The 21,732-nt window shown below is 37.1% G+C and overlaps 2 protein-coding genes across 2 annotated transcripts; both read right to left on the bottom strand.

The window, feature by feature from the left end:
* Positions 1-5,165: 5,165 nt before the first annotated feature.
* On the bottom strand, positions 5,166-13,365 carry LOC140144944 (medium-chain acyl-CoA ligase ACSF2, mitochondrial-like). The gene is made up of 6 exons (XM_072166742.1): positions 13,305-13,365; positions 12,734-12,820; positions 11,886-11,938; positions 10,043-10,100; positions 8,827-8,895; positions 5,166-6,258 (listed from the first exon to the last, which is right to left on the bottom strand). Exons 1-6 carry the CDS (start codon positions 13,347-13,349, stop codon positions 6,205-6,207), a joined length of 366 nt encoding a protein of 121 aa, XP_072022843.1. The 5' UTR covers positions 13,350-13,365; the 3' UTR covers positions 5,166-6,204.
* Positions 13,366-15,053: 1,688 nt separating this feature from the next.
* Positions 15,054-21,319, bottom strand: LOC140144940 (medium-chain acyl-CoA ligase ACSF2, mitochondrial-like). The gene is made up of 11 exons (XM_072166737.1): positions 21,287-21,319; positions 20,652-20,780; positions 19,932-20,065; positions 19,579-19,641; positions 18,791-18,908; positions 17,974-18,081; positions 17,278-17,426; positions 16,886-16,977; positions 16,053-16,123; positions 15,666-15,770; positions 15,054-15,206 (listed from the first exon to the last, which is right to left on the bottom strand). The coding sequence occupies exons 1-11, from the start codon at positions 21,317-21,319 to the stop codon at positions 15,054-15,056; spliced, it is 1,155 nt and encodes a 384-aa protein (XP_072022838.1).
* Between the last annotated feature and the right edge of the window lie 413 nt (positions 21,320-21,732).

Genomic DNA, 21,732 nt, shown 5'->3' with positions numbered 1-21,732 from the left:
ATAATTATGTGTACCCCGGGGTGGTGAATTATAGGGGGTGGAAGGGCAAAGATTTTTGGCAGGCCTAAAGTTTTTTTTTGGCAGGTCGAAAGGAGGGGTCAAGCAATTTTTGGCAGGTCGAAAGGGGGGAAACGATTTTGGGCACAGATATTTTGGGCACCGTTTCTATATTACGCCCTAAAAATGTATAGGAAAACGTTTAATATGAACATGTTAATATGCAAAATTTCCTGCTAGCTGCGCTCGCATTATATGATAAGACAATTTAAGGTTTTAAATTCAGGTTCCCAAAGATCTTGCATGTGTAAGAGGGGGGGCAAAGGTTTTTGGCACGTCAAAGGGGGGGCAAAGGTTTTTGGCACGTCCAGGGGGGGCAAGCGATTTTTGGCACACCATTTTGAAAAATCACCACCCCGGGGGTAGGGGAGACCGGGGATGGAAGTTACACGGGGAAGTTGTTACACCTCTCAGTGTGCCAAACTGGAATAAGAGAGGGCAGGCTAACTGACATCCATATGTTGCCTACACAGCACTGGGGTATACTGCCAATCGCGAGTTTTCTCCATTGTTCTACTAAAAAGTTATGTCAAAAAAACTTTTTTTTGTCCTTTCCTAGTAACTTTTTGACAAAACTGACAAATTGTAATAACTCTAACAACTGGAGGTGTATAATGCTAGCTTGTTATGGTAAATATAGTGTGTGTAGGTCACTAATATATCACCGAGTGATGACCTGTAATTCTGCCTCAGGGTTGTGTTATAATGGCGTATGTGTGTAAAACTCCCTATGGGGATAGTTGTTACACTGTAACAACCTACCCCATGTAACAACCTACCCCAATTACATTTTACATGTGTTGAACTAAATTTTGTTTCAATTTTCAGGTTTAAATATTTCATATGTCACTGTGTATTTTGCTTTACCTAGAGCTGTAATTGTGCTGCTGTTAATGATGCCAAGAACCTGGAAAAGGAAGACAGAGAGGGGGGAAAACACCTCTTAATGTAATGGACAGCTGCTGCCCAACGTGTGTTGGAATATGGTGATTCTCTGCGAGTTGCAGCGGCTGACCATAATATAAGAACATCATAGTTTAATATAAATGAACTTATTATAGAATAAAAATGATCTAAATGCTTCTAAAGGCCTATAAAAGGACCATAAAATGTTGTAACATTGTAACAACTTACCCACATGGTGTAACAACTTACCCGGTATGCGGGGTAAAGTTGTTACAAAAAATTACCTTCATTTATAGTTAATTAGTAGTTAATTAGTTGTTTGATGTTTTCATGTTTTGTATGCCCCAAAGTTTAGTAAACATAATGGGCTAACCACAGACCCAAGATGGAGTGTTTGAGTTCTTTCATTGGAATTATATGGGGCAAAATGTCCATCCCCGGTCTCCCCTACACATAATTATTGCACCACCCCTAAATAAAGCATCGAAGTACGTTTTGGATATCTCTTATATAATTACGCACATATTCGTTTAAATAAAATATAGGCCTAACTTACCTTTTCTTTCATTTGTTTAAAAGTAAATCTCTCTTTGTCGACATAAAACACAAACATTTCTTTATCTGGATTCTTGTCCGCCATTTTATACAATTGTTGTCCCACCGTAAGCCCGATGAAGGGATCTTTACGTGGCACATGGATGTAACTTTCTGTCAACTTCTTAGCTGCCATTTTCGGTTGCTATAATTATACGCGTGTACATAAGCTGAGATATATGCTTACAACATTGGCGGCATATATTAATGTTATGAAACTAGAGAGCAGAGCTGGTCAGGATTAAGCGAACTTTGGCCTTTACTTGATTCGACAATTTTCTGAATCTTCTGGGGTTTGGGTTTTGGTTGTAAACTATAACTAGAGGCAAATGATGGTCACAGTCCACAAACCTAGGTGGGGCGTGTTGGTGTTGTGGAGGTATCTGACCCCTGCAAAATGTTCCAAAAATGTTCCCCTGGTCATGACGTTTGTTGTCACCGAGTTTGAGTCCCTTTCTCCTTACGGATGTCCAGAAAATGCAATTTTAAAATTTGACCCCAGATGACCTTTGACCTGCAAAATGTTCAAAAATGTTTCTGTGGTCATCAAGTTTGTTGTCACCGAGTTTGAGTCCCGTACCCCTTACAGATGTCCAGAAAAGACATTTTAAGATTTGACCTCTATATGACCTTTGATCTGACCCCTGTAAAATGTTCCCCTGGTCATGAGATTTGTTGTCACTGAATTTGAGTCCCATACCCCTTACAGGTATCCAGAAAGTGAATTCTAAGATTAAACCCCAGATAACCTTTGACCAATCCCTGCAAAGTGTTCCAAAATGTTCCCCTGATCATTAAGTTTGTTGTCACCAAGTTTGAGCCCCGTACTCCTTACAGATGTACAGGAAATGCATTTCTAAAATTTCACCTCTGCATGACCTTTGACCTGACCCCTGCAAAACGTTCCCCTGGTCATGAGATTTGTCGTCACCGAGTTTGAGCCCCACACCCCTTACAGATATCCAGATAATACAATTGTAAGATTTTACCCCCTTAATGACCTTTGACCCCAATTCTGTATGCAAGTTATAGGCGTGTGGTATAGCCGATGCATATATGCAAATGACATCATTGTACTATATATAATATGTGACAGAAGAAGCATTTTGAAGGTATTTGGTTAAGTACCGGAAATGCCCTCTTAATGACCTTTGACCTCAATTCTGTTTAGACCCTATGGCCACTGGATATAGCCGATACATATGTGCAAGCACAGACCATAGAACTTTCTAGGGTCTGTGTGGTGCAAGTGACATAATTGCAGGGTGTATATGTAACATGTAAGAGGAGAAGCAATTTGAAGTTATTGTCAGAAAGAAGAAGAAGAAAGAAGAAAGATTGGATAGCAAAACAGTACCTATCAACATGATCAATGCTCATCATCTGCACATTATAATATCCACAACGAACTTCTGAATGGTGAAATCGGAGTAAGTGGCTGACATCACCTGCTTGGAGGTCAGTGAAATTAGAGTTGCAGCAAGCTGTGGTTTTATTACCCAATTGGGAATCAACTTCCAGCTGCAAGTCTGATTCTACTTTTGATCTCTGTTCTGACCATGCTCACTATATAGTATACTTCCATGATTATATGTGCAAGTGACATAGCATTTTGAATTTGTTACAGAGTATGAGTTTTTTGTACCCAAATTTGTCCATAGACTCTGATTTGTCAAAGGTTATTCAATGAATATACAAATATATTGGGGTTCAAGAACTGTGCCCTGATAGATGAGTCTCTGTTGCCAGCGGAAGAAAATCTGGAATCCAATACCTAGGTGGGTGTAAACCCACCTAGGTAATGATATATACAATTAACAATTTGCTCATGTTGATTGACAATAAATTGATACCGTACCAATAATAACAATTTAATTTATCTGAACAAATGCGTCGTATTTTTTTATCTATCATTTTAATACAGGTACGGTCTACCGTGAATAAACACATAGTACAAGTGCAAGATACACAGAGTGTATTTGATACAGTGCATACGCACCAAAATGAACCTCGCGCCAATCGATCCGTGTTCAATGTAAGGGGAAGGTAATTATTTACGCCAGGGGGGTGGAGGACTTGAGGAGGGAACACGAACTTGTCCACAAACACTATTTTCTCTGAAAATAGTGACATTTTTTTATATTACACACTGTCATCGCTTGAATATTTGTTTTAACGAAAGTATCATAAATATTTAAATTAAGGTAAATGTAATTTACTTTCTTCAGGCTTTTCTTCAATTCTCCACGTTCGATTCAGAAGTAGGAGCTAGTAGGCCTAAACCTAATTAATACTTAGCGCCACCCGGCGCGAGGCAGGTCTGTATTGGCAACCATCTTCAATTTATTTTCAGTTATCATTTGCACACACTTAAGCAATAAAAACAGAACATATGGCTTTAAAAAAAAAAGTACAGTGTTTTGTGGGACCTGAGAGCACTCGAGCACGCTAGACACGCCGAATAGCATTTTAGTACGAGGACTGTCCTTATATAAAAGTGATATCAAATATGTATTTATAAATAGGCCTATATTTTAAATTCGCGAGATAATACAAATTTTATGGCAAATTATTAATGATATTTAACAGTCCTCAAAGTAAATTTATGTGATATGTACTTAAAGCATATGTAACTGGGATGAAAAGCCGATTATCAATTTGTACCTTTCGTATTGAAGATATACATTTTTCACCCAAAGAACCAGATTTTTAGTTGTTTTGGAGGAAAATGTATAGCTTCAATACGAAAGGTCAACATTTTCATATGATGGAGGGATTTTCACAAGGCATTTGAGGGAAAATATCATTAGATTTATATAATTTACTTCGAGGACTGTTAAATTTCAAAAAGATCAATTTTTTATAAGTTGCGATAAAATGGGTAATATATCGCGAATATAAATTTACTTGATATCAGAAGGACATTCCTCGCATTCAAAATGCAAATTGATTTGTGTGATCTGCGCATTGTGACACCTCATGTGTCCCAATATTGATGTTGCAGAGCAAATTGACAGTAACCAAGATTTGACAAATCGGAGCATCGGACCTCCACAGATCCAAGATTTGACCTTTGAGCTTTTTTGAAATAACTTAAGAACGCCGGGCACATCCTAGGTAACAGCTTACAGTGTTTGGTACTGCGAATACAAATCACTTATTGATATTTGAAAACTTTTGAATCCATAGACCGGATTGAAACATGAGGTTTTTCGTAAAATTCTTCTCATACGGATCAATTTTCAAACTTCAAAAAAGTATATGAAATTTAGTTTACTGCACCAAATGCACAAAGTATTCGGTTATGTTTGATTAGTGCATTAAAATACCATTAAAGTTTTTGACGACGCAGTTCTTTGTGAGACATACTGTATCATTGCGTTTAATTTTAGAATTCATCTCAAATTCTAAAAATGACAAGATTTGATAAACTTTGTATTAAATCAATCCTGATTAAATGTTTCACTTTGCCTTCGGATGAATTGAGGCATCATTATGAGTATTGTTACGAGTCGTTAATGACTCAATGCCAAACAAAGGCTCTTCCCCAAATTCACTTCAGAATGCATAACAAAACACACTGATCAATTAAGTTAAAAATATCTGAGTCTTTTAATAAAAACAAAAGTATGGATTAACAGTAATTCTGTGAGTCAACATAAAGACATACAATCAATCATCATGATCATACATACACTCTTTAGCAAAGTTACTTATCCGGCAGCCTTCTTCTTGTTGTTGATTGTAAAGTTCTTAATGTTCTTGAAGTATATCCTGATTAACAAGTCCTACGAAGATCACTGTTCAGCGAAGTCCACAGAAGACTTTTATATCCATTTTTATCTCCAAAATGGTGCTATTTTCACCTTACACACAATTTCTAATGGACAACAGGTCTGCATTGCAGCTGTCTCCTTGTTTCCACTTACATTGACAGATGTACTGTTTCATAAATCAGACTTCAGCAAGTCGACAAAATTATATAATATATTCCTTTTTAAGAAGAGGTGCGCACTTTGACGTATTCTAGATCTTCTCCGATATCACTGGATAGTAGTGCATTGACTACATTAGATATGTCAGGTTCCTTTCTTTGAAGGCATAGACTGTTAGCATAGTAGCTAGCCCACAACAATACTATAAGAATTATGTTTACTTTGTTTAAAACCAAACAAAAATCCCATTATATAAATAGTCAATTACTATTCTCACAATGTGCAATCTGGGAATTCCCAAGAACGATAATTGTAAATAGTATTAGCCTTTCACATTACATCATTTCCTGTGGGGAATTCCAATATGATGTCACATCCGCTTTACAATCACAGGGATTTTACCAATTGTGCATCTATATCCAAAATTAAAAATGATACAATTTGGTTTTGATCAATTTGATGAATGAGAGGAAATTCCCCCAAATGTCTCATGAGATAGACAAAAAATCAAATTAAATTACTCAGGGCACGTCGCATTATGCACTTAGAATTATGAACCTTCCGGTTGCATTATTATTACCAAATCATGTCACAGTATGCATGGTTGGGCTACATGTTGGCACTGTTTTTGCCAATTCTATATTGGAGGGCCAGAGCTGGAAGGATTCGCCTGTGGATCCCTTGACCCTTGACCCTTGACTCCATCAACCAGTTATTCCACATTGAACTTTTCCTTTGCGATTCTTGTTACTTCCATAAGTGAAAACTGAAAAGAAAGATAAATAGAAAAAATACGATATTCATGGCAAATGGTGTGTTATAGCATATAATATTGCTCGACGACAACGTTAGTCCATGGGCCGAACAGGGGAAAAAGGAGTATGCTACTAAATTGAATACAAATTCTAGCATTGTTTTTTGAAAAGGTACATGTCTGAAGTGTATAAAATATCATTTTATTAACAGCATCATGTACCCTCCGTTGGTATCATGAACCCTCCTGGCCCATGAATACATTGTAATAGGACATGAGTGCAAGAAGTAGGCCTTTTCATAATAATGATATGTGCTTAGGTATATGTCCCTATATCATGTGTACATATTAAATTGCGTTCATAGTGCAGTTATGTCCACGGCAAATTCACCGTGACCTTTCCAGCCATAAACCCGCTTAGTGAAGATTAAACCGAGATATGCAGTTAACCATTATAGTAATCGATTGTCCAATGCAAGCTTATTACCACGTGATAATATTAATCCAATGAGCGATCGAATTGTCCGCTACGGTCGACTAATCCAATCGATAATGACGCTATTGACATGTACAGGCGAAGCTCCACTGACTGAGTTTTGGGGTATTTTTCACTGGTTTGCTGTCATTTACTCATTAAGGCGGTCCCCCGTTATTAGATGGACTATGCTAATGATTTAAAGATTGACATGTAGAGAATAAACCATACTTCATTGACAGAAAGTACTAAATTTGTACCTATTACGGTTTCGTGACACCCTTCTTCCAAATGCGACCAAGCCAGGGCGACCAGGTGAAGCAAAATGTGCATTGGAATAACACGGGAGCTTGGATATAGATGGTAGATTTCTTTCTCATACAAATGTATGGTCACCCGTTATTAAAGCTTGTACCGGGTTAAAAAATTCAGATATTTTGAAAAAAATAAGTAATTGAAACATAGAGCAAGTACTAAAATCATAGCTTTTATACTTTTTGATATATGACGCTAACTAGTTCATCTCCTATATCTACAACACAGCGCTACCAGTAGGGGTCAATTGCCTATTGTGAGTGCCCCTGTGTTGTGTGCATACATGTAGGCAACAATAACTGCATGATGTATTTTTGCTTTTCCAATAACGGGGCAATCACTATAGACGAATCCAAATACACGCATTCCTACACCTGACTAGCAGCCTTTAGTTGGGTCCCCGTCGGCTACAATGCATCCAAAATGTGAAATGATTCGGCCTTGGCGGAAATTTTAAACTGCATTCCATCACCCGTTTTACACCTTCCGCGAAAACACAGGTAGACAAAAGAAGTTTACAACACAATACAGTTCCAACAGTTGTGCAAATAAAAGCCGCCTTACACCTAGAGAAGGTCGAGGAGGGTTAATAGAATAATACAATAGAGATAATTCCGCAGGTAATCCCGTCGTATCTATTCATAGATGTACAAATGGATAAACAAAAGGACTATGTATGAATAGATGCGACAGGATTACCTCTATTGTTTATTATTATTATATAAACCCTCCTCGTTTTTGCATCTTCTTTAGGTGTTAGGCGGCTTTTATTTGCACAATCGGGTGCTCAAAACCCCACGTTGGTGCTAGCGGGAAACCAAAGATGGCCGACCAAATCCTGACCATGACTTGGCTCGTTGGATTCGTCTATATCACAACTGGGGAAATCGATTAGATCTCCGTACAAATCGTTTTGAAGACCCCCTGGATTTACAGACGCTCTCCTCCTTGCATAATGACTATAAATACCAAGAAACTGAAGTATGGCTGGATAAAATTGATCCAACAATAGAGGCCTTGCATATGACGTATCATCCCGTAAATATGGCGGACTACTCAAATGCATTCAACAAAAGCATGATTGCAATCTACCGTGACAGTTCGTCTCACACACATAACCCTGCACTACGATCAAATAGGTTGATGACAACATTTGATTGAATGGACTGCACTCCGCCATAACTACGGTGAAGGACACCGGTTCAAATCCTTTGTTTGGAGCCAATCGATAGTTTCATGCAGGGCCTCTATAGTTGAGACATCTCAGAAACAACACTATCTAATAAAACAAAAATCCACTTTGTGTGTTTGTAGATTGATTTGTTCACACCAACATGTGCACAATACAAGACCACCACCACGCTTATTGAAATCAGTATGTTAAGGGGGTACTACACCCCTGCCCAATTTTGTGCCTATTTTTGCATTTTTCTCAAAAATTATAGCGCATTGGGGACAAGTAAGATACGTATATTATAGGGGCAAGGACTACAACTACTGCACTGGAAATTTTATTTCAGCACAGACAACAGTTGTGGAGTTACAGTCAAAAATGAGGGAAACCAATATTTGATCAATAAATCAATAACTGCTTGCCTTGAGTTGCTGAATTTTCAGTGCAGTAGTTGCAGTCCTTGCCCCTATAATATACATATCTTACTTGTCACCAATGCACTGTAATTTTTGAGAAAAAAAAAAAATGGGCACAAAATTGATAGGGTGTAGTACCCCTTAAAGCAAAAAACGATTACAACTGTAGCATCAAGAGAACAATGAAATTATAGTTTTACCTTTCCAGTTGTAGTTGTTGGAAATTCGTCTAAGAAGAGAATGTACTTTGGAATCAACAGGGTGTGCACCTAGGTGAATTAGAATAATAATAATATTGATTAGGGATTAGGCACACATGGATACAAAATAATTAAGAACGCATTGAACATCATGAATATGTTACATTAATCCTTCCTGGTAATTCCTCGTCTGGAGCATTTCCTTTCTCCGTGTGAACGATATATTTGACCAAAAAGGCAACATTTATTGCTTAATTATACAGGGTGATTCAAAATGAAGTAAACTCATGCTTGCACGAAATCTAGAAGAAATCCCCTGTAAATGAAAATATCATTGAAAAGAGCAGATTCTGAACGTCTAAATAAAATAAACAATTGTTGTATTTGCTTACTGCAAACCCATAGTAATGTCTTGACTGGTATAGCGAGATATTCAAATGCAAAATAAAGTTGTGTGGTAGGAGTGGTTTCGATCAATAATGCCTACATTATGACCTAAAGATGGGCCTCAAAAGTTCTTTTTCAATTTTTCAATTTCAATTTCATCATATTTCAAACAAAATTTCATGAAATATGGGTCCGCGTGAATTTCATCGTCTCTTTCGTCTTCAGTTTCTCACAGCTGATCGGATAACAAGTACGTGTAAGTAAGCAATATAAGAATGTAGGCAAGCTTTGAATCATTTGATTACAATGATCCGAAAGTCTGAAGCGTCACGGTCCGGAAGACCACGAACTGCTAGATCACAAGTAAACATTTAATTATAGAGTAAGGTATACGTTGCAAATAGACACTAATTATTAAAGTATCAGTGACTCAAGACGCACCCCCCTGGGCAACGTCAGTTTCCAAATAAGTTTCAGTCTAACCATCTGGAAGACTATGAATTACACGAGTTATAAGAGTTATCATGGTAATACGAGGAGGTATCCAGACAAACTGCAACACCGTCGTAGTTGCAGTTTGGTTTTATAAAAATAAGTATAACTCGGGTTTGGTGCAAGCAAATACAACAATTCTTTTTTACAACGTAGATGTCGTACAAAAGCGCCATAAACATGAGTTTACTTCATTTTGAATAATATGCCATCAATTTTGCAAAATATTACGAATTAAAAAAATTTACTTCCGATGATCCGATAAGGATTTTCTACGTGATTAGGATTTAGGACCATTTTTTGTTTGATTGGTGAATTAGGAATTTGAAGTACAAACCTTTCCTCTACAAAATTCCCGGATTTCATCCTCAGTAGGTGAAGCAGTCTTATCAACTCTGAAATAATAATAATCTTACTATCAACATTGTAAGATATGTTTCTTTTCTATTTTTCTCTTGGTAAAAAAAAAAGAAGTCTAACTGGCGTCAGACTTCAAAATCTGACATCGATCTATCTATCTATACTACTAAAATAATAGCCGTTAGATGTGTGTGTGTCTGTGTGTCTGTCTGTCCGGCTATGCGTTTCGCCGCATGGTTCCGATATTTCAGACATATATGGGTACCAGGCGGGCGCTGTTTACGGGGTAGTTTTGAAGGTCATCGGAGGTCAAGGTCAAAGGTCAAAATTGGTGGGTGGGATCCTTGATACGAGGGGAATATATGCCCGAAATAAAATCGAGGTCGACCGAGGTCAAAGGTCATTATGGAGGGGTCAAATTTCAAACTTTGTCCAATCGGGCTCAAACTTGGTGGGTCGAAACCTTCGTATGAGGGGAGCATGAAAAACATTATATGGAGGTCATCCGAGGTTAAAGGTCAAAGGTCATAGATTTCAAACTTTGTCCTATCGGGCTCAAACTTAGTGTGTGGAATCCTTGATATGAGGGAAATATGCGCAAAATAAAATTGAGGGCAACCAAGGTCAAAGGTCATTAAGGGTCAAAATTTCAAACTTCGCCCCTTCTGGCTAAAAGTATTCTTTATATCACGGGAGCATGAACAAAATCAAATCGAGGTCAAAGGTCATATGGGGTCAAATGTTAGAGTATGCCCATGTCATAAAGTCAAAAAGGGTCATCAGGGGTCAAGCAGTATCTCTATCATGCAGCTGGTGCCCTAATAGCTACATGGCCATTACAGCTGCAGGTGCACTAGTACTACTAAAATAATGAGCGAAGTATGTGTGTCTGTGTGCCCGGTTGTCTGTCTGTCCGGCTATGCGTTTCGCCGCGCTTCGACGCATCGATCCGATATTTCGGATATGGATAGGTATCGGGAAAAGCATGTTGACCGGGTGGTTTTGAAGGTCATCGGAGGTCAAGGTCAAAGGTAAAAATTTCAAACTTTGTCCGATCGGGCTCAAACTTGGTGGGTGGAATCCTTGATGCCAGGGGAATACATTGCGCCAAACAAAATCGAGGTCAACCGAGGTCAAAGGTCATTACGGAGGGGTCAAAATTCAAACTTTGTCCGATCGGGCATAACCTTGGTGGGTGGAATCCTTGATACCAGAGGAATATATTGCGCCAAACGAAATTGAGGTCAACCGAGGTCAGAGGGCATTACGCAGGGGTCAAATTTTCAAACTTTGTCCGATCGGGCTCAAACTTGGCGGGTGGAATCCTTGATGCGAGGGGAATATATTGTGCGAAACGAAATTGAGGTCAACCGAGGTCAAAGGTCATTACAGAGGGGTCAAATTTCAAACTTTGTCCGATCAGGCTCAAACTTGGTGTGTGGAATCCTTGATACGAGGGGAATATATGCGCGAAACGATCTTCAATATGACAGGAACATGTCAAAAAGTCAAAAGGGTTATCAGGGGTCAAACAGCATTGCTATCAGTTACTCTCACACCCAGGCTCTCACAGCTACGGGTGAACTATATAGTATACATAAAAATAATCATTCGAATTTTGTCCGAGAAGTCGGACTAATATGTTTGCATCTACTATTGTTTTATCACATTACCACATGTATGCACTCGTGTTTTATAGCTTTCTGCATGTGCTGCTGTAATCAATCAAAGGTCGATCAATTGATCGCTCGATCGATCGATCAAATAATCATTTTATAATTAAATGAAATAAGTATTACAAACTAAAATCAGAATCATACCTGATACAAGCACAGATTTCTTCGCCCACTCTTTCATCGGGTAATCCCACTACCTATGACAAAATATAGCAACATTAGTGCATTACTAATACACGGTTCAAAAAATGTAAGTCCCCCTAGACATCTTGGTATAATCCAAAAACTATTCGATCAATTCCCTTGATTAAAAATCTGGAACGGATTAGTTAAGCATGAAGTGGGCTAGCTTTTTGTTGCTCTATATTTTGCCACTACAACAACTATCCAGATCTTTTCTGACATGCCCGGTTTTACCACCACCGGTGGCACTCTTCCTGTCAATGTCATAGTCTCAAAACTCCGTCCCGACATAGTTTTAATCAACACTGAGAAGAAGTATGTTCACTTGGGTGAGTTGACAGTCCCATTTGAACATAATATTGATAAGGCTCATGAACGCAAAATTCTAAAATATGCCGACCTCATAACAGACATTTCCGAGAATGGCTTTACCTGCAATCTCACCTGCATAGAAATCGGGTCACGTGGTTTGGTTACACCAGATACCATCAAAAGGATTTCCAACATCTTCTCCTTTACCAAGGCCAAACCACCCAGGTCAATCAAGAAGGACCTAAGCAAACTTGCTATCCTCTCCAGTTATACCATCTGGAATGCCCGTCATGAACCGACATGGGGCTCATCTGAGCAACCCCATCTCAAGCTTTAAGGGTTTTGCGTTCATTTGCCTCTTGTTGTGAACAGCTTTCCTGACCCTGATACATGTCCTGGGCATTTGTATCCATTCTTTGTGTTTAAATAACGATGGATTGAACCCAATCTTGACTAAGAAAAAATCGAATGAAATCGTTGCAGTTGTGGGTACGTACCATTGCAGCGTGTACCTTAGAATGTTTGTACAACACAGATTCCAACTCTGCTGGTATCAAATTGACACCTTCCTTGAGAATGTTTGCCTACACAGTGAGATAAAAGAGACTATAATGACACGATCTGGTCCATGGGGGCCAAAGGCGGCAAATTTGAAACTGAGATACAGGTAAAAATATGGAGTAAAAAACAATAAAATACATAAGAAAATAGATATCAAAAAACTTCATAACTTTAGAACCAAGTATGCTAGACCTCTGGTGTTTTCAGTAAATGATAGCCTATTGTATGTGTAATGTAATAATTACAGTAACTCAATTTTCAAAAATGCCTCCTTTGGCCCCCATGGACCAGATCGTGTCACAATTATGTCAATTTTGTTTTTATTTGAAGGGTAGATATATAGCCGTGGAATATGTTTATATGAAGTTATTCATTTTAAGATCGCGATATATCTCTAAACGTCAAAAGAATCGTAAACAATTTAAAGAATTAATATTATCATTAAAAAAGCGATCTTCAATATAACAATTACAGAACACCAAATCATGGGATACCCTGTTTTCCTACCTTTTTCCTTCCTTTTATTGTAAGAAAGCCTGCTTGATCCATCATCGCCAAATCGCTGAATTGAAAATGAATATTAAAGTCAATTATTAGAGTCGTGTATCGCAATAAATAAGATGAGGGCCGTTTTTGAAAATCATGGTGTCCTTGACTCAAGGATTTTTTAAAATTTAACATACATGTATCAGTGACTGCCGGCAGATGCTGCAGAAATAACCAAGTTATGAAACTAAAACCAGTGGAAGGTAGAAATTCAAAAGTTGCAACCCTATCACTTTGGCTGCACGTTTCATGAACTGCTAGAGTATTTACCGTAAAATCCCGTCTACAAGTATAATACATAGTGCTTTTGGTGAGAGGTAAATTAATCCAGACACCGTCCATCAACAGAATTATAACATTACAGCTGACATAATGACGTTTGAGCAAATAAATAACCGGTACAAGTTTATACAAACAAGTATTATTGTAAGACCAATCTATTGTATTGGCATATCTTGGGCTGTGTTGTTTTAATTTTCATCAAATACACTCTATATATATATGCTTGTAGACGAGGTTTTACGTTATTGTTTTAACTATATGTACTATCGTGTTATTTAACCTTTTATTCTGGGAGCAACTAATTAGTTGCCATGGTATGTCACCAGTCCCAAACAGACGTGTCATTTCTTCTCATCTATTTTTGAGAGCGTAGGCTGTACATGTAGAATATTTTGAAATAAATTAAGTTTCTTCTTCATTGACATGTTTGAGTTAGGGATTCAATCATGTTTCACCGTTGTTCATCACCGATTAACAACGATGCGTCCGCGTCGTCTGCGTGGTTTACTTCGCGAGGGCAGCTTTAGCAGCTTTTCGTTGTTCTTCAACAACGAAAAGAAGCTAAAGATTGTATAATGCACGATTATTTTATGAGGAATGTCAGTCAATCATTGCCACTCAGCCTTACAAAAACTTCGATGATTTCTCTGTTGATATCAGCAATAAAACTACAGAATAAAACGGCAATGTTTAGCCGCTACCTGAAAAATACTGAATTCAAATTGTAAGCTTGCATACGCACAAAGGTTCCAGGCATGACGAATTTTAGCGCTCTCGCGTAACGCGTAGTCTCGCTCGCGTTCGCGTATACGCTACAATAAAAGTGTGGATTCATCATGGATTAACAACGGTTGGCTCCTGTATAAAGGTATAGGAAGAGTTGTTGAATTAGGGATTCAATCATGTTTCACCGTTGTTCATCACCGATTAACAACGATGCGTCCGCGTCGTCTGCGTGGTTTACTTCGCGAGGGCAGCTTTAGCAGCTTTTCGTTGTTCTTCAACAACGAAAAGAAGCTAAAGATTGTATAATGCACGATTATTTTATGAGGAATGTCAGTCAATCATTGCCACTCAGCCTTACAAAAACTTCGATGATTTCTCTGTTGATATCAGCAATAAAACTACAGAATAAAACGGCAATGTTTAGCCGCTACCTGAAAAATACTGAATTCAAATTGTAAGCTTGCATACGCACAAAGGTTCCAGGCATAACGAATTTTAGCGCTCTCGCGTAACGCGTAGTCTCGCTCGCGTTCGCGTATACGCTACAATAAAAGTGTGGATTCATCATGGATTAACAATGGTTGGCTCCTGTATAAAGGTATAGGAAGAGTTGTTGAAAGGGTATTTATTTGTGTCATTTCCAAGGTGTACTGCTCACAATGTTTCGTTTTTCATTCATCAATGGCCTTTACTAATGATGACTCACCCAGTATGAATCCAACCATTGTTATCTTTAATTTCCTTTGTTTTCTGTTCATTGTTAAGGTAGTATTTGAGACTGGTATAACCCCGCACAAGAAGGTTTCCAACAGTATTGACAGGAACAATAATTCCCTTATCATCAACAATCTTTGTCTGCATAAGTAAAATATGAAAATTACGACACATTATTTTGAAACAAAAAGCTTGGTCTGATGGTGGCCGATAATAATTATGAGCAACAAAATTCAGTTCTTTGTCCCCTTTCTCATCTTTGCCGACTTCATTAATAAACACCTCCATCAACACATCTCTGTTATCTGACGTGTCAGGATATTGAAATTTCCCATGATTATACTCTTTATTTCGTATGTTGCTGGTCGCAGCATCGAATCGCGCGCGCAAAGAGCGTACACGCGTGCTTACAATTGGGCGGTTTGTCGGCACGCTTGCGGCAAACCGCAAAAAGCATTACTATCACTACCGAATTTGAAGCGAACCAATGCATAGTAAACGAATCATTTAACGAAGGTGGTATAGGAATTGTTAAAAACTTTTAAAAGTTGGCATAATAATAAAAAGGATAAAATATAAAACAAGACTTGAGTTTCTTACCTCAAGGCCTGCTGTGGGATAAACCGCGGCATCTGCTATTTTTTCTGGTGGGTCCAAAGGATCTCCGCAATGACTTAGTAAAATTTCGGCCATGCCATAGCGATTCTAAAGCAAATATTAGTCAACAAGTCGATAAAGACGCATATTAACTAACAACAGTGTACAAAATAGATGAAATAACTAAAATCGATCGTTCAATAAAACAGGATCTAATCACTAAGTTAAGGAAAGTGTCGTTCATTTCATGTTTTCTTATTTTCTTCTCCCTCTCACTTAATTTAAAATACAGCCAAAATTCTATTCAATAAACTATCAGTGCTTATGCTAATACTGTATTGTTGCCTTGGTCCTATTATAAAGATGAACATATTAAACATGTTGGCTTACCGTTGTATGTTTGGCTATTTTGCCCATCTTCTGTCTTAGTTTGTGTGGAATTATACTACCACCTATGCTGACTAGAAAAGGTAATTACATTATTTCAGTTAATAATTGTCAAGTTAGCTCAATAAGGCGTTCGACTATGGTGCAAGAGGACGCGGGTTCGAATCCTGGTGGTGGTTTAGTACGCTCTCATGGATAAATAGAGCTAGCTTGAAACGTCCCCTGTACAAGGATCTTACTGCTAATTGTCTCCATGTAACCCGTACAAGTCCTGTGAAGCTGATCCTGGCTGCGTAGGTCAATTGTGGAATGTCTAGGGTGTGCACTTCTAAGTAGCAAAGTACTTGGGTTGTTGTTTAATGGTAATATGCAATGGTGTGGGGTCGTAGTGGTGAGCGACGACCTGTACAGTGTGCTGAGGCTTGCGAATCAACGTAAACGTAGCGCGCTATAAATCGTTTTGTTTAATTCACACTATATACCACAAATTATGCAGTTCTCCGATCATCTCGGACATTTTAAAACTTTATACTTTAGTAGTATTTTTTTCGATACCCTAATGCAATATATTTGGTACAGTACATTCGTCGAAGTTTGCAAATTTATTCTGTAGTCGCTGGTCGGGAAAACCTCATTAATATGTGCATTTTCAATTTGACCTATTTTACAAATACGGAACAGTAACAAAAAGCAAATTTGATGCGCGTCTTTGCACGGACAGAAGACACAACTAATAAAAAGCACTATTCATTAACAGTTAGGTATCAAAATGTACTTGTGAGTGTTTTCCCGCCCAGCGACGTCGCGTTGTTAGAGACAAGGCCTACATGTTTTACCTTGTTTAAAATTAGAGAAGTCATAAGAATCAATATTCGGTAGATTGACGAGATCATGAACGTGGTGAATTAATGTCGGGCCGCATGTTACTCTGTAAGAAATTAAGTCACCAAATAGTTATTGAAGTCATCATCATCAAAGTAGTGAGTGTTCGATGTTTGTGAATTCGAATCGAAGCATTTAGATATAATTTGTTGTGGTTTTTGCTCTCTTTGACGTCTTAAATTTGCCACTTCCGTTTGTTTTTTGGACTTAAAAGATAAATGTCTCAAAATGACCAACATGAGGGATAGCCCATTTTGCCTAGAAACTATAACAATCATTCTAAATGAGATCTCACAAAGATATCATGCATCCGCCTCTTTAAGCCTACATGTAGCAAACCAAATACCTTTCGTTTTGAAGCGCTTCTGCCATAATCTGAGCGTTGAATGTTGGAAATAAAACGATAGACGTAGAACCTCTAACTATAGGAAGGTATGTCCCAAGCCAACTGTTAACGGCTGCGAATGTGGCCACTTGCATAAGCCGAAGAGACTCCTGCAAACAGTTACCAGAATTCGCGGTAGAGGTAATGATGTAACAGGATTACTTATCAAAGCAATAGGACTACAATATTTTTGAATGTATTGCCCTACACGATAAGCAGTCTACATTCATTACATGTGTATGTGTAATAGATTGAATACGATACCGCTTTTTTCAAAGACACTAATCTTACAGGTGCGGATGCTCACCATGATGTGAAATTTATAGCATTACGATCCAGGCCTTTATCCATGTTCTTTAATAATCTACTGTTCAATGCAGAGGAATGGCGTAACTGCTAGTGAAGGCAATACATTCAAAAATAGGTTAGACATATAAATGCTATAGTAATTATACTTGTTACATCACTACTTCTACGGGGAATTATTAAACATTATTGTAAATACATGTTGTGTTCAATTTTCGTCATTCATTCATCCGTGTTATAATGTCAAAATCATCAAGCTTGTTTTTACGTACATTATAATAATAACACACACATCGCAAAGACCGTTGCAATTCATTTCTCTTATTTTCCAACAAATTACTTTTTCATTACCCAGTCACAGTCCAAGACGTTGACATCGCTTCTGAAGCCTCCTGTCATGGCGTTATTCAGAATGGAATGATGTGAGTGCACTGCTGGCTTAGGTATACCGGTACTACCCTATCAATAAAACAATCAATCAATTAAATTAAATCAATCAATGAACGTTACATTTTTTGATTCAACTAATCTGATATTATGTCCGCACCGTATAGTCGTGTGGAAGAATCTTCTCATGCTCATTCATCTGTAAAGAAATATCCTTGAGCACGTGAACAAAAAGCAAGCCTCTGAATCTCAGTGTGAAAGCTATGGAGCGTAAAATGTCTTATTTGCATAACAAGGAACCATTTCAATAAAAGCCAACGCCCATTATATCATGTAGTTGATAGCTGGTTTAAATTAAATTAAATTAAATTAAATTAAATTAAATTAAATTAAATTAAATTAAGTTAAGTTAAGTTAAGTTAAGTTAAGTTAAATTAAATTAAATTGAATTCATTAATCAATCAATCAATCGATCGATCGATCAATCAATCAATCAATCAATCAATCAATCAATCAATCAATCAATCAATCAATCAATCAATCAATCAATCAATCAATCAATCAATTCATCAATCAATAAATCGATCAATATATCAATCAATCAATCAATCAATTATATCAAATCTCTATACGGAGCGACCATTAAAACAAACAAACAAACAAACAAACAAATAAACAAATAAATCAAATCAGAGAAGTGCATTTGGTAGGATTACCAATATGAACAAAATACCTACAACCCCACACATCCACCCCTAACACAATAAACACTGTGACTTACAGATGTAAAATACATGCATAATGGATCATCAATATCCAGTGACTTGCAGATTTCCTCCACCTTGCTAATGTCAGTCTCGTTACCAAGTGTCATGAAGTCGTCGTAACTATAAACACCCCTACATATTGTGGATATATCAATAGTTGCAACTTTTCTTTAAATATATTAATGCATTGCATGGGCGGCAATTCATACAGAAAGCTTATAAACTTAATTTGTTTAACCAATGAAAAATAAATCCTGTGTAAATAAACACCTCAATAAAGTAACTAACCCCCTTAAATAATGGCCATTGTTCAAAAACGGGCTAAATGCGCTGGAAGCAGACTTTGTTTCTGCACATTTTGACACCTCATTTGATACGATAGCCCAGAAAACAATAAAACACTTGTCAATTTTATGTAGTGAGGTCCAGATTTGAAAGTTGCACTTACAACAATACAAAAATACTCGGATATCATTACACAGATTTCCTTCCATTATAACTGAATACAAATCAATAGATTTTACTGCAATTTTCAAATCTTGGGTTACATTGATTTAAATTTACGCTGCGGCGTCAAAATTTAGATAATTGCTACAAATGAGGTGTCAAAATGCGCAGAAATAAATTCTGCTTCTAACGCATTTTCCAGATTTGGAATATCGCCCGTTTTTGAATAATGGCTATTATTTAAAGGGGGTTAGTTACTTTTTTGTTGAGATGTTTACATCAAAATGTAGAAACCTATAAAAGGTCCGATATAGACCTAAAAGTAAATAAGGTAACCAAAATACTACAGACTTACCTTTTCCAGAAGATATTTCCTTTTGAATTACCACAATTTATGACGAACTGTAAATGTGGACAACTGTTACAAGAATGAAAAATGTAAATAAATGTAAATTATTATTATAAACTAAAAGCAAACAAAAAAAAAGAAACACACATGATTGATAGAACATGTTGTACCATCACAAAGATTTTCAATAATATTAAAACAAAATGTATGAAGAAGTAATTATGGCAAAACCTATTTGAAAACAAATTATATAGATCCTGCCAGTGGAACAATAAGGAAAATGTTATTTGAATTGACTAACGTCGAATTAACACGCAATGTTACCAACATACACAGTAACACATTATTAAGAATCTTACCTATCTGATTTAAATTGTTCAGCCGGAGTACCTTTCAGTTCTGCAAAACATTCACAAGCCTTGTCCAGTAGATCGGAAGGAGATCGCATCAGAACTATGGCCTTACAGTGCAGCTGAAAATTACAAATTCTATCCTAAGATTTTAAAGTATCAACAAGATAATTAATCTTGTTGATACTTTAAAATCTTAGGATCGGATAACGTCGACCCGATGCTTGCTAAGTATGATAAATGTAGACCATAATGATCTAGATCTAGTTGTAAAATGATTTTTCGGGCGAAAAAATGTCATTTTCTATGATTTTTAAATATTGGTTTAAATTTCAATGTGTTACTTTGTTTTGTGTGTTTGCTTTAATTGTCTTTGTTAATGTGATGTGTTGCGAGATGCCTGGGGTATTCTGTATAAAACGAAGTTTACGTGAGATATCTAAAATACCTTATTCACGAGGGTGATGATTGTTGTATGTGGGAACTCTAACCTCAGGGGTACCTGAAAAATCATAGAAAATAAAAAGGTAGATTGGTTACATGATTCGCCTTTAGTAATATTAAAGGTAATGACGAGCAGCATGCAAAACATTAAACAACACTGTTTAAAAAAATACCGAAACGGGTTCGCAACAGGTTATTGAACACATAATTATTCCGTTAGTACATTACTGTAATTAATAATATAATAAATTCTCTATGAACAAAAAAATAATAACTCATACGTACCAGTAAAATTCCAAGTTGTATACAGGCATACAAGGTGATCATCCACTCCGAGTGATTAGCACCCCATATCGCAATGGTATCGCCCTTCTTTAGGTCCATAGCTACGAGGGAAGCTGCAAACTGCAAACTCTGAAATGGAAAGATGAAGATTATTAGCACACGGACATTTCAGTGACTTGACCGGACCCCTAAACAAGTTTGAATCCAATGATCCCATAAAGGCGACCAAACAATACCAACAACAAGTCAACAACACCAGCAACATCATCAACAACAAAAACCCTGTTCTATGTACGGGTCCGACTGACTCTAATATATATTTTCCGTTTTTTTTAAATTTTTTATTCAAATTTGATGTATGCATGTAAAATCTGTCGCTTTTTGGACAAAAGTAGATTTAATTGGATGGATGTTTTTGTACAAATAAGCAAAAATCAGCTGGCTTGAAAAAAAAATCCCACGCGCGAAATGAGGGACAAAGATTTACTCCTAGATTTTAACTATTTCCAATATCGGCCTGCTGTTTATATATCACTTTAATCATGTCCCTGGTCTATGTATGGTGTCAAGTCATAGCTCCAAAATCTGGATTTCATATGTCCCATCATTCAATGCGACATTCTACCTACTTATACCTGTAGTACCGGGGTTGATCCAAAGATAGGCATTATGGGATATTATAATCTACATCCTTTATATTTGACATAAAATGTGTATTTTGTTTTGGAGAATGTTAAGGTGATGTTAGACTGATTATTAGGCGTATTGCAAATTGAGACACAGACTCGACACCCAGAAAATTAATTCACACCCATGACACAGAACATTGTTGTACAGTCATCCTAAATTAGCATCTATCACAAATTGTTTTGAGATGTCTGCCCAACAAAAGTGCTTATATCATGTGTTTATAATTTGTTTAGGACATGTGCCCAATCATGCAACATTTTGATGCTTATAACTCGCCACTATATTAAAGAAACTCTAAAAACATGCAGTATGCAGGTACAGCTATGTCACGATTTAGGGGGAATTTAGTATGAGGTTTTCATTTCTAATATTTTTCCTCATAATACAATGA

Source organism: Amphiura filiformis, unplaced genomic scaffold (assembly GCF_039555335.1).
Source record: "Amphiura filiformis unplaced genomic scaffold, Afil_fr2py scaffold_100, whole genome shotgun sequence".
NCBI lineage: Eukaryota > Metazoa > Echinodermata > Ophiuroidea > Amphilepidida > Amphiuridae > Amphiura > Amphiura filiformis.
Note: the sequence above shows the minus strand (reverse complement) of the source record. Positions and strands in the feature narration are given on the sequence as shown.